General features: G+C 38.1%; 1 protein-coding gene across 2 annotated transcripts in view; it reads right to left on the reverse strand.

Moving 5' to 3' along the window:
* Gab3 (GRB2 associated binding protein 3) overlaps nucleotides 1–13,005 on the reverse strand; it is a 160,855-nt gene that overhangs the window by 48,693 nt on the left and 99,157 nt on the right. Inside the window, exons 2-4 of one of the 2 annotated variants that reach the window (XM_052171179.1) lie at nucleotides 12,341–12,644; nucleotides 4,707–4,923; nucleotides 3,520–3,998 (exon numbers count right to left, since the gene is read on the reverse strand). In XM_052171179.1, coding sequence (XP_052027139.1) covers nucleotides 3,520–3,998; nucleotides 4,707–4,923; nucleotides 12,341–12,644 — 1,000 coding nt within the window. Of the gene's footprint in view, nucleotides 1–3,519; nucleotides 3,999–4,706; nucleotides 4,927–12,340; nucleotides 12,645–13,005 lie in introns of both variants that reach the window. The other variant, XM_052171178.1, reaches the window with a different exon arrangement.

Below are 13,005 nucleotides of genomic sequence, written 5' to 3' on the forward strand. Positions count from 1 at the left end.
CAAAAATTTTTTAATTGTTATAGATTTGATATTTTAAACAAAGTAGAATAAAACCATATAATACCCATCATGGTAAATTGAACTTAAAAAATTATTTTTAAGAGGTAAAATAATCCCAAGTTTTCTAAACATTTACCCATGGAATATAACCAGTATTAGATAGCTTTGTTGGCAGATTAAGTTCTACGTTACATTATGTTAAATAGACTATGAAGTTAAAATTGTTTGAGGTGAGGCATTAAGAAAATATTTTAAATATAATGGACTTAAAAATTAACTATCTGTGGTTTGTCTTTTTATAACTAAGTACTGCGTACTTTGCAAAAAAAAAAAAAAAAAAGTATATCTTATAGTTCTGGAGTTCCAAAAACATCATGGCATTATTCAGTTTGGGAAAGAAACTCATGGACAGATCATCATGCAAAACAAAGGAAACATCCATGTGTATTGTTCTTCAGAGGAGTATTCCTTATAATCAATGAAGTTACATTAAAGCAGACTAAGCGTTGAGCAGGTTGCTCAGCAGTTAGGAGTGCATATTCTTCTTACAGAGGACCCAACTTAGTTGCCAGCATTCACATTAGGCATCACATAACCACCTCTAACTCTACCTCCAAATGACCTCATGCCTCTTCTGGTCTACACTTTCAACAGCATTTATGTGCATATATCCCTCACAGGGATACATTTGGATAATTCTAAAATATACAAATCAAATTTAAAAATAGAAAAAAAACAAACTATAATTAAAGTTAACCAAACCAAAATAAAGTTAAATTTAATTGACATTTATATTTGTTTATTACAATTAAAGCATGATAGGATAGGCCTGTATTTTTCCCTCATTTACCAGCAGAATTACTATGTTTGTTTCTAAAAATGTAACCTCCTGTGAGTGTGAATGTGTAGAAAATAGGTATTTTTGAAACTTATAGACATGAGATACCATTCATCTAGCAAAATGGAAATATAAAAATAAGTAAACAAAATGCAGTGATGCATGCCTTTAATGCCAGCACTAGGGAGACAGAGGCAGGAGGATCTCTATGAGTTCGAGGCCAGCCTGGTCTACAGAGTGAGTTCCAGGCCAACCAGAGCTACATGGTGAAATCACATCTCAAAAACAAAAACAAAAACAAAATGCTTGAAGAAATACTATGATAGCTATATGTATGATAACTTGTGGATAGCTGATAAGTAGAACATCTTAACAGCGTGTTACACAAACTGAATGTGAGCTACTACCTGTGCAATTTGCCTCATAATATTTTGAGATTTATCATAATTTATTTTTTTCCTTTTTTTGTAATTTCTTTTTTATTTATTCTTTAATACTTTTTTTACAGTCCAAACTTTTTCCCCCTCCTGGTCCATCCTCTGACTGTTCTACATCCCATACCTCCTCCCCCAACCCCCCAGTCTCCAAGAGGACATCCTCCCCACCCCAACCCCCCACCCCCACCCCACCAGACCTCCCCACTCCCTCGGGCCTCAAGTCTCTCCAGGGTTAGGTGCTTCTTCTCTCACTGAGACCAGACCCAGGAGTCCTCTGCTGTATATGTTTTAGGGGCCTCATATCAGCCCCCAAAACATAGGGGGGCTGATAGGAAAAATGTATCATACACATATTCATACAAATATATACATACACACATGCATGGCATCATATATACACACAGTAACATATACATGTACACAGTGGAAAGTCATTCAGCCATAAAAATAGAAAATCTTTTCATTTGCAAAGACATAGCAAATGAAAGCAAGCAGATAAAGAAAAACTACTGTATGGCCTTCACATGTTAAGTCTAAAATGATTAACTCATAAAAATGGGGACTAGCCTGTGGTTGCCACGAACATAATCAAAAGGTCTAAACTTTTAGCTATACAATATAAGCAGTTCTGAGCATCTCTTGTAAGACATGGACATTGAGTGTGCTAAATAATCTGTGTTCATCCTTATAGATTGCATATAAATAACAGGAAGTGAAAACATTTCTGACTTCTATCAAGACAGAAAGATTCACTGGTTTTCAAAAAAAGGTAGTACTTGTGTAAGCTGAGGATAGGAAGCAGAGCTCAGACTGAGACCCTTATACACATGGGTTTCCTTTATGACAGAGGGAACAGGACAACTTTCCCAATGCAGGCAGCTCCATGACAGGATGAACATCCAGATGGACAAAATGATCCTTTCCCAGTGCTGCCTCCACACACAAACCCCGCATCCAGGTAGATGGCAATGGGAAGGTAGTGTTCAACTCTACAGATTTCCTCTGCTTTCTCCAACTCAGTTTGTTTCTACTCCTCACTGTCTCTATTTTCACCAATTTTAGCCTTGTCTGTCATTGTGTGAAAATAACACAACCTGGCTGTTTTATGTTTGTCTCAACACTTTCAATTCATTGTCATATTCTATTATTCTATTAGCTTTATTCATTTCAGTTTCCTAATTTTGCTTACTAACTTTTATTTGCCCATACTTTTCTCACTATTCCCATGCATTATGAACCATTGTTCAGCCAGAATACTCCTATTTCACTGGGGTTGTCTGAAGGAAGAAACATGTGACTTTGTTTCCAGTCCCTAGAGACATATTTGATTGCTCAGAGAGATCTGAAAGCCAATTTGCCTTCCTTACAGTTTTAGTAAGCTCCTTTGATATATGGTCTTAGTAAATAATAGTGTGTGATTGTATTTGGAAGGAGGGAAGGAAAGAGAATTAAGGGGGTTTTGTGTCTGTCTAAGACCCATAGGGTATCATAAAAGAAAAGAATATGATGCTTAGACTGATGAGCTCATGGAAAAATATGAGAATGCCCAAAGAGGCAATAAAATGTTTACTAAAAATCCAGTGAGGATACTTGTCAATCAGCCTTTGAAGGCTTCAGAGAACTGGAGTGGAAGGGCAAAGAGTGGTAGACAATGGTACTATATGCAAAACTGCAAGTCATTCAAATTGGAAAGTACGCCAGTAGACAAAATTAATGAGGCTAGGTGAGAATTACATATAGCCAATCAGGATATAAAAAGAATGTGTGAATTGGTATGCTGAATGAAACTAACAAAATTGATAAGAAATAGGAGCTATGATCTCCAGGATCATTATGCAGGTGAAAGGCAGAGAAGAAAATGGGATCGAGCTGAAGCAAAACCATATGACCTTCTAGACTCTCGCTAAAATATGTCCTCAGGTGACTCCAAACAAAAATCAGCAGCTCAGTCTCTGATGAGCAGATTACAACCTGGGAAAGGACTCACAATGGGCAAAGGCTCTGGCCCTTTACAGTATTTGTAGCAATCTATGAATCTTTCTTGGTGGCTAGGCTCAAAAGGAAAGCACAGGTACCTAGGAACAAGAGAGATTTGTGTGTTCTCATCATACACTTAGCCTCATTAGGAGACTGAACTGGTTTCAACAAAGAATGTTACCACGTGGACACAAAGTGTGATAAGGAGTTGTAAAGGATAGTTTTTGCCCCTAATCTTGTGCCTGAATATTAGCACCCAACACTTACCTTTCCAGGACCCCACATGGTCTAACCCAGAGAGAGAGATTCTTCTTGGCACCATAGTGCACCCTGTCTTCTTGTTACTGCTGTTCCCAGTCAACAGGGGCTGATCTTGGCGATGTTCAGAGAGATAACTTGGTTTAGGGGGACGAGGAGGTGGAGTGTTAGACATAATGTTTAGTTCTTTTACCCTACTGGGTAAGGAAACTTGCTTTCCTTCTAGATGAACTTTGGTATTTAAGGGAGATTCCAGCAATGGTGAAGAAGACACACGGTTCCTGGATGGGCCATTGATTTCTCTATTCCAGATTAAAGAAGCCTGGGGCCTTATGGAAGGAAATTCCTGAGATACTTTCCCATGGTGCAAAGGAGGGACAAAATTATTAGAGGTAAATGGCTGTAGACCATCAAGAAATACATCATCAAATGAAGTCTGTGCCAATGAGTGGTTTGAATTTGACCAGCTATCACATCTGGTGGGAAGACTGAAGGAAAAAAACAAATAAATTGGATAGATATGTAGACATCCACACTCAAAATCCACATGTACCTCATTATAAGTTGTCATATGCCACATTTTGTTCTACTTATAGAGACTTATTCTTTCTACAACCCACAGTTATACCAACTTCTTAGTGCAGAAAAAAAGTTTGCTGGGCTTTTCATCCTATATGGCACAAAATGAGTATGAAAATGCAAGGTTAAAAATGAAAGCCACAGGCTAGAGAGATGTCTCAGTGGTTAAGAGCACTGACTGCTCTTCCAGAGGTCCTGAGTTCAATTCCCAGCAACCACATGGTGACTCACAACCATCTGTAATGGGATCTGATGCCCTCTTTTGGTGTGTCTGAAGACAGCGACAGTGTACTCACATACATAAAATAAATAAATCTTAAAACAAAAAAAGACTTTTAAAAAAAGAAATGAAAGCCACAATGTTGAAACCCATAACTTATTTTATTTAGTATACTACTTCATCTTTAATAGTGATATTAATAATCATCCACCATTGTCCTTGGCAGTAGTAAGAAAGAGATGACTAGACCCATCTACTAGAAATTACTCTTGCTAAACAGATGTATTCGGCTATGTGTTTTGAGCACATCTCAAAGACTTTGCAAAAGGGAATATGGGCTCTGTGAACAAAGTAAAACATGCTAAAAGGCCCAGTTGAGTCTCAAAAGTAAGCATACCTGGCATGGTGTAGTCTTCCAGTCTCACAGTTGGACAGAATCAGATAATCAGGACGAAAGAGAAACTCTGGCTTACTTCTGGTTTCCTCAGTGTATACAGTATTAGTGTTTCGGTCATCTTTTCGCAAGGCAGAGTTGGCAACATGGACAGTATGAAATGAACTGGCAGGGGATGGCTGGAGGGAGGAGGGCATGTGAGAGAGACTCTCCATAGAATCTGCTGGAAAAATCATTTCCCAAGTTAGTATTTAAAGAATGGCTATAACATTCAAAGTTTTTCAAATAGCATCCAAAAACCAAATAGAAGATGCCAAATCACAGCTGGTATTTGGATGGGTGGAGGCAACCATTTCCTCATGCTATAAACAATATCTGAGAAAGAAGACCAATGTTCCAAGGGTGAATGAGGTGTTGGATCAATTAAAGGTCAACACACACACATACATACATACATACATAAACAACAACAACAACAACAACCATAAAACCCCCAAGCATTCTTGGCTTAAAACCTACAGTTCAATAGCTTAACAGTCCTCAGCAGCAGCCTTGTATTATTCACTCAACAAACATATATATGTGTGCTTATTATTTATGTATAACAGTCTACATATACTTACATATACATTCATGTATATAAATATTATGATTTGGATATGATGTATCACCCTCTGCAAGGTTCATGTGGTGAAGGCTTTGACACTGACTAATGAATTGAATCATTGAGTGGATCATGTAGACTCTCACTAAGAAAGGATTAATCTACTAAGGAATTGACAATTTGGTGGCATTATTTGGAGGTGGTAGAAACTTTCAAAATCATGATTGCTGGGTGGTGGTGGCAGCAGCACATACCTTTATTCTCAGTACTTGGGAGGCAGAAGCAGGCATATCTATGAGTGTAAGGCCTGCCTAGACTACAGATCAAGTTCCAGGACAGACAGGACTGTTACACAGAGAAACTCTGTGTAGAAAAACAAAACAAATCAAACAAAAAAGAAGTCATGATTTCTAAAAAGATTAGCATCATTAAAAAGAAGTTAAATGGGGATGAAGAGATGATGGCTCAGCAGTTAAGGATCTTCACCAACCCCACATCTGATAGAGGGCTAATATCCAATATATACAAAGAACTCAAGAAGTTAGACCCCAGGGAACCAAATAACCCTATTAAAAATGGGGTACAGATCTTTTTTTTATTCGATATAATTTTTTATTTACATTTCAAATGATTTCCCCTTTTCTAGCCCCCCACTCCCCGAAAGTGGGGTACAGATCTTAACAAAGATTTTTCACCTGAAGAACTTCGGATGGCCGAGAGGCACCTTAAGAAGTGCTCAACATCATTAGTCATTAGGGAAATGCAGATCAAAACAACCCTGAGATTTCACCTCACACCAGTCAGAATGGCTAAGGTCAAAAACTCAGGAGACAGCAGGTGTTGGCGAGGATGCGGAGAAAGAGGAACACTTCTACACTGCTGGTGGGGCTGTAAGATGGTACAACCACTGTGGTTCCTCAGAAAACTGTACATGAGACTTCCAGAGGACCCTGCTATACCTCTCCTGGGCATATACCCAAAGGATTCCCCAGCATGCAATAAAGACACATGCTCCATTATGTTCATAGCAGCCTTATTTATAATAGCCAGAAGCTGGAAAGAACCCAGATGCCCCTCAAAGGAGGAATGGATACAGAAAATGTGGTATATTTATACAATGGAATACTACTCAGCAATTAGAAACAATGAATTCATGAAATTCTTAGGCAAACGGTTTGATCTGGAAAATATCATCCTAAGTGAGGTAACCCAATCACAAAAGAATACACATGGGATGCAATCTCTGATAAGTGGATATTAATTAGCCCAGAAGCCCTGAATACCCAAGGCACAAATCGCATAACAAATGACTCCCATGAAGAAGTATGGAGAGGGTCCTGATCCTGGAAAGGATTGATCTAGCATGGGAGGGGAATATAAGGACAGAGAAAAAGGAGGGAGGTGATTGGAGAAGGGATGGAGAGAAGAAGGTTTATGGGAATATGGGGAGGGGGGATCCGGGAAAGGGGAAATCATTTGGAATGTAAACAAAGAATATAGAAAATAAAAATATTAAAAAAAAAGAAGTTAAATGGGGCTGAAGAGATGATGGCTTAGCAGTTAAGAGCTCTTCCAGAAGTCCTGAGTTCAAACAGCAATGACATGGTGGCACACAACCATCTGTAATGGGATCTGACGCCTTCTTCTGGTATGTCTGAAGACAGCTATAGTGTACTCATATACAATAAATAAATAAATGAATAAATAAATAAATAAATAAATAAATAAATAAATAAATCTTTTCTAAAAGAAGTTAAGTGGACTGAGTATAAAGCACAGTGATAAAGTGCATGCCTACCAAAATCAAGGCTCTGGACTCAATCTCAAAATGTGTACCAGTGACAACAATACTAATAATGTGAAGCACTTTGCACCAGAAAAAAATAGGAAAGCTTTGTTGATGATACCTGGAGAATCAGTGTGTCCCTAGCCATTGCAAGGATAAAGTGTTAAAGTATAAACCCACTTGAAAAACTCTCCTTTGAGAAGAGAGTGTTGTCATGGTACCCTAATCACAGGATGCCTTGCTTCAACAAAACTACCCAAGTTCAGTAGCATGGGTATTTGGATGTTTCCTGTAGCCATGTTTCAAGAAGGACTAGCTAACACCCATGAACTCATGGCAGACACTAGCGTCATTCACAAGATGCTGGTTTTACGAGGATACTGAATCTAAGAGTCTTGGAGTCTTGAGGATGTTCTTTTAGATTTTAAAGGAAACAACAAGACAATGTGTACCAGGATCCGATTATTTGGGAGGAGTCTATGAGAGAGCATTATATAAAGCTGTTTGAATGAAGCTAAAGATACAAGGGAGAATTCAAGAAGCTGGAAATGTCAAGAACATGAAACATCTTTGTTTGCTTTATTTTGTTTTGTTTTGAGGCAGGGCTTATTTGTATAGCCTTGAATATTCTGAACTCACTTTGTAGACCAGGCTGGCCTCAAACTCACAGAGATTTACCTGCCTCTGCTTCCTGAGTACTGGGATTAAAGATGTGCTCCACCACTGCCTGACCATATAATGTCTTCTAAGGAAAGGCACTGGGAGCAAATGGAGCTAGCCTAGGGAGGAAACCATATGAAGTAGTAGCTAACAAGACTGGAAGGGCATGGCTCTCCAAACCCTGAGGAGCCCACATCATAGTGTTCTATGCTCCAGCTAAAGAACATGAAATTATATGATGTAAAACTTGTTCTGCTGGGTCTTGGCTTTTCTTGGGTCCCATCTCTTCTTATGCCTCCATCCCTACCTTTTGAAATTGGAATGTTTAGTCTGTGCCATTTTATGTTGGGAGTATGTAAATAGTTAGATTTTAGAGGGACTAACAAACAAGAGATTGCTTCTAGTCTCCAGATATGATTTTGTACTTGGATTTTTGAGTAACACTGAATTTGTTGATTTTTTGGGAAAAGAATTTGTACGTTTTTCGTTTTGTACAGGATAGTTATAGCATGTTAGGTAGAATTACAATCATGTTGATGTCTTTATTTGCAGTTTAAGTATATTTTAAGGGAACTTGATAAGGTATCAGATAGACAAAGATGATGACTATCTTATCAATTTGACTGGACTAAAAAAATGACTTAAAAGTTATTCAAGCACTGTTCTGTGAGGATAGGAATGTTCACAGATGATTAAGGGGAGAGAAGTGTGTACATCATCCAATGGACTATGATCTTGGATGAAACAAAAAGAGAACAAAGAAGCCCCACAAGTATAGGCATTCATTCCCCTTGCTTCTGGCTACTATGAAGTGAGCAACTGTGATAAGCACATATTTTTGTAGCTATGACCATCTGCCTCACAATAGGCTGACAGCAATAGGCCTACAAACAAAGGAGCCAAGCAATAGTGGACTGAAACAATCAGCTAAAATAAATCTGCCCCCTTTGTTTTTTGTCACTGCACCAAAAAGCCTAACATTGTGTATGCATAAATTGTATGTATATTCATGTTTATGTAGAAATTCTATTAGTGCATGTATGTATACGACTAGAACCTTTCTAACTCTGATGATGTAGCTGAAACAAAGACCCTGTCTTTACTTGAGTTCACACTATACCAGAGGAATCACATAAGCAACACATAAATACAGTAGTGTTAATAATTGTTATATATAAGGAGAAATAAAGGAACAGTGTGTTTTGATGGCTGGGTAACCCTCTGTTTCTCAGGAAAACTAATCTCACCAAAGCCTAAGAACAGAGGTCAAAAATTAATGAGAATTAAAAACTAATAAGAACTCCAGATCATAAAAGCCAATGAAAAGCTTGCTTTTATATTTTTCTTTTTTTGTGTATCATTTTTAAAAATTCTTCTCTCAGATATTATATCCTGACAACAGTTTTCAATGCAGGGTTCCTCAGTCAAAGTGACACTGAGTTTCCTAAGGTCTTGTCTGGGTTCTAGCTATTATGTTTCCTTCACATGTCCCCTGTATATAACATAGTGATGACAATAGCACATCTACCACAGAGCCAATATGTAATAAGACAAATTCATAGGAAAGATACAATATTCACTAGCCTGTAGCTGTCAGAGACAGAAGCAAATACTGTAGAGTTGTCCCTTCTTACTCTACTTTCCTTTTCTGTAGTTTTATTTACCTGAAATCAAGCTTGGTCTAAAAATATAAAATGGCAAATTTCACAAATATAGAAGTAGCATGTTTTAAAATAGATTTTGTGTGTGTGTGTGTGTGTGTGTGTGTGTTCATAGTTATATAAGTGTGTGTATATATGCAGTGACTGTGATGGCCAGAAAAGGGCTTTGGATCCCTTGGATATGGAGTTACAGTAAGTTGTGAGTTGCCTAATGTGGGTGATGGAAACCAAAACCAGGTTATCTGCCAGAGCAGTGTGCACTTTTCACCACTGAGCCATCTCTCTATCCCTGGAAGTCATAAGTTTTAAATTGTGAGGCATTATGTATAGTATGATAAACTTTTGTGCCATCCACCATGTGCTGCCTGGGATTTTAATCTTCTCTTTGTCCAGCATATCCACAGTCTATCAGGCATGTAACAGCTCTCTTTGTTATCAAGTTGTCATGGCACCACTCAATGTGTAAGAGTAGTAATCCCAGCAATTGAATTATGTAAAATAAAAGTCATAAAGTGCTTCTGTTAATACAAACAGGTGACATATTTTCACTTAATAAGAAAACAATCTTATACTAAGGTTGCAGGATTATCATAAGAATGAGCCTTCTGCTAGGGTGGTGAGGTGGTAGTGGGTTGGTGGGTTGGAGCACCCTCATAGAATCAGAGTAAGGGGTGATAGGATAGGGAGTTTGCAGAGGGGAAACCAGTAAAGGGGATAACATTTAAAATGCAAATAAATAAAATACCCAATTAAAAAAATGAGTCTTCTATTCATGAAATTGTGAAGGAAAAAGAAATATGTACTAATCCTGCTGTCCCATTTCAAACTACAAAAGTTTCTGATGACTGTCATAATATATGATAAATACTTATATAAGATGGAAAAGCATTAAATTTGTATGTCCTTATGTAGAAAAAATGATATATCATTAAAAATAGACTTTGGTACTATTTGAGGCTTCAGGCATCTACTTGGAATTTTGAAATCTGGGCTGGAGAGATGACTCAGTAGTTAAGAGCACCAACCGCTCTTCCAAAAGTTGTGAGTTCAAATCCCAGAAAACACACTCCATAATGAGATCTGATGGCCTCTTCTGGGGTGTCTGAAGACAGCTACAGCAAGCAAGCAGGGGGCCGAAGAATAAAGGGAAAAAAAGTGTCTGAAGACAGCTATAGTGTACATACATACATACATACATACATACATACATAAATAAGGTTTGAAATCTATCTCTTGTAAATAAAGAGGGCTGGGCTAGTGCATATAGAAAACTGCAAGAAAACCTTTATAACATGGATTTAAGATGAAAAAAGGACTTGGTCTTTACAGTCTCCTAAAAACTGAGGGAATAAAAGGAGTTGTGCGGAAGTTTGGTTTCTTCCTGATTGTTTATTCCAGTTCCTTCTGAGCCACAGGTGTGTGTGTGTGTGTGTGTGTGTGTGTGTGTGTGTGTGTGTGTGTGTGTTTACAATTTCTGGATGAGAAATGAAAGAGGGAGTGAATTATAACAGGATGCATGAAAAATATATATGTAAAAGTTTTGCTGAATGTAGGAATTAGGGTAGTGAAGAGTCAGCAGCAAATAACACTGGAAGAGATGGTCAAGGAGGTTTGTTGGGTTTGCTTGACATTAGGCTCTAGGCTTGATGGATATAGCACTACTTTGCAAATTCTATCTGTTGTACCAAAGACAAAGTACTTGCTGTCACTTCATTTCCTTTTATTTGAGTGGTTTTAAAGCTCAGCAATGTTACTAAATAATATCAATTAATAAGCTCCGCTAGGTCATAAAAAGAAATGGAAGCACACATGCATGTTTGCCTTAGAGATGCAACCCTGACTCTCCATTGTCACCTGGTGTTATAATGTGGATATTTCCTTGGTAGATGGTATAAAGAGTAAAAGAGTTATTGAAATGTTGAAGAATGTGCCAAGATTAGAACACAATTTCTGTCTACTAAAAACAGAAGCTAAAAGAAACCAAATTCAAAATTCCCTATTCTATCAGAATATGGCATAATTGGCCTCTATGGTGACTAATCTTAGTTGCCAAACTGACTACATATGAAATCAACTATAACCCAAATGACTGGGCATGCCTGTGAAGGGTGATTGGATCATTAGAGGTAAAATAGCACACCCTGAATCCTGGCCACACCTTCTGGTAGCAGCCCACATAAAAGCACACAAAAAGAGGGAACTTTTGCTTTTTGTATGCTTGTCCTCACTCTGGCTGCCAAGTTCATCTATTCTATTGTTAAGGCATTCTTTTGCTGGTATTAGAACATATTTCAGTGTATTAGAACAGTGTATATAGGATTCTTATATACACTGCAGACCAACTGAGACATACATCCTCATTAGTTGAACAACTATCTGATTGTTGGGCTTTCAATCATGAGACACTGTTGGACTAGCTGAATAACACTTATAAGCCCCTCTAATAAAATCTCTCTCTCTCTCTCTCTCTCTCTCTCTCTCTCTCTCTCTCTCTCTCTCTCTCTCTCTCTCTGTGTGTGTGTGTGTGTATTAGTCAAGGTTCTTTATATATATATATATATATATATATATATATATATATATGTACATACATACATATATATGTATGTATGTACATATATATATATATATACATCAGTGATTCAGAGCAAGCATCCAGGTTATCAGCAGAGATCTCCAATATTATGTGTATAGGCAGATTTTGCCTTTCCACATTTGGACTTAAATCTTACTACCAGGTGAAAGACAGTGCTTTCTAGTGTTGTATTGGATTTAGTAGTAGTAGCTCTGGTGTTATACATTAGATTGCCAAAATACCTTCAACTGAGGCAGACACCTTGCATCACTTATTTGCAGTAGCTTTCCAATACCAGCAAACTATCGTGGACCATCCTTTTGTTCACAGGAGTTCAAACCCTGCTCTTACCTGCACCATCTTCCAGATGACTGAAATTGCAAACTTGACTGATGTTTTGTACCCACACCTGCATTTCTTCCTCAGTCTTGGCTACTAGGTAGAATGTACGGGAAGTGGTCTTGACAATGAACACAAAATTGTTCTGAAATTCCTTCCTAATGAAACCAGGGCCTGCATGCTTCCACACAGTGCATTCGCTGAGGTCTATCACACGGATGGGCTTGCTGGAGTGCTTGTTGCGGTAGTACTCTAAGACATCAGGATTGCCACTCATGTGGCCCCGCCTGAGGACAAACCAGCGCTTGCGCCAAGCCTGCAGAGGAAATTTAACATAAAGATTTTAGACCAGTTGTTCATTTTTTTCAAGCTCAGCCATTCTAAAGTTTTTTGAGAGAGAGAGCTGGAGGGTCTCATAGAGGCCAAGCTAGACTCAAAATCACTATGTAGCCAAAGATGACCTCAAATTCTTGATTTAAGGAGCTAGGGGCTGGATTGATGCTCAGTAGTTAACAGCACTTGCTGCTCTTATAGATAACCTGGGTTCAGTTTCTAACACCTACATGGCAGCACACAGCCACCTGTAATTCCAGTTTCAGGGGGATATGATGCCTCTTCTGATTTCAAAGGCATAAGTTCTGCACATAGTGCACAGATTTATGTGCAGGAAAAACATT

This window comes from Apodemus sylvaticus, chromosome X (assembly GCF_947179515.1).
Source record: "Apodemus sylvaticus chromosome X, mApoSyl1.1, whole genome shotgun sequence".
Taxonomy (NCBI): Eukaryota; Metazoa; Chordata; class Mammalia; order Rodentia; family Muridae; genus Apodemus; species Apodemus sylvaticus.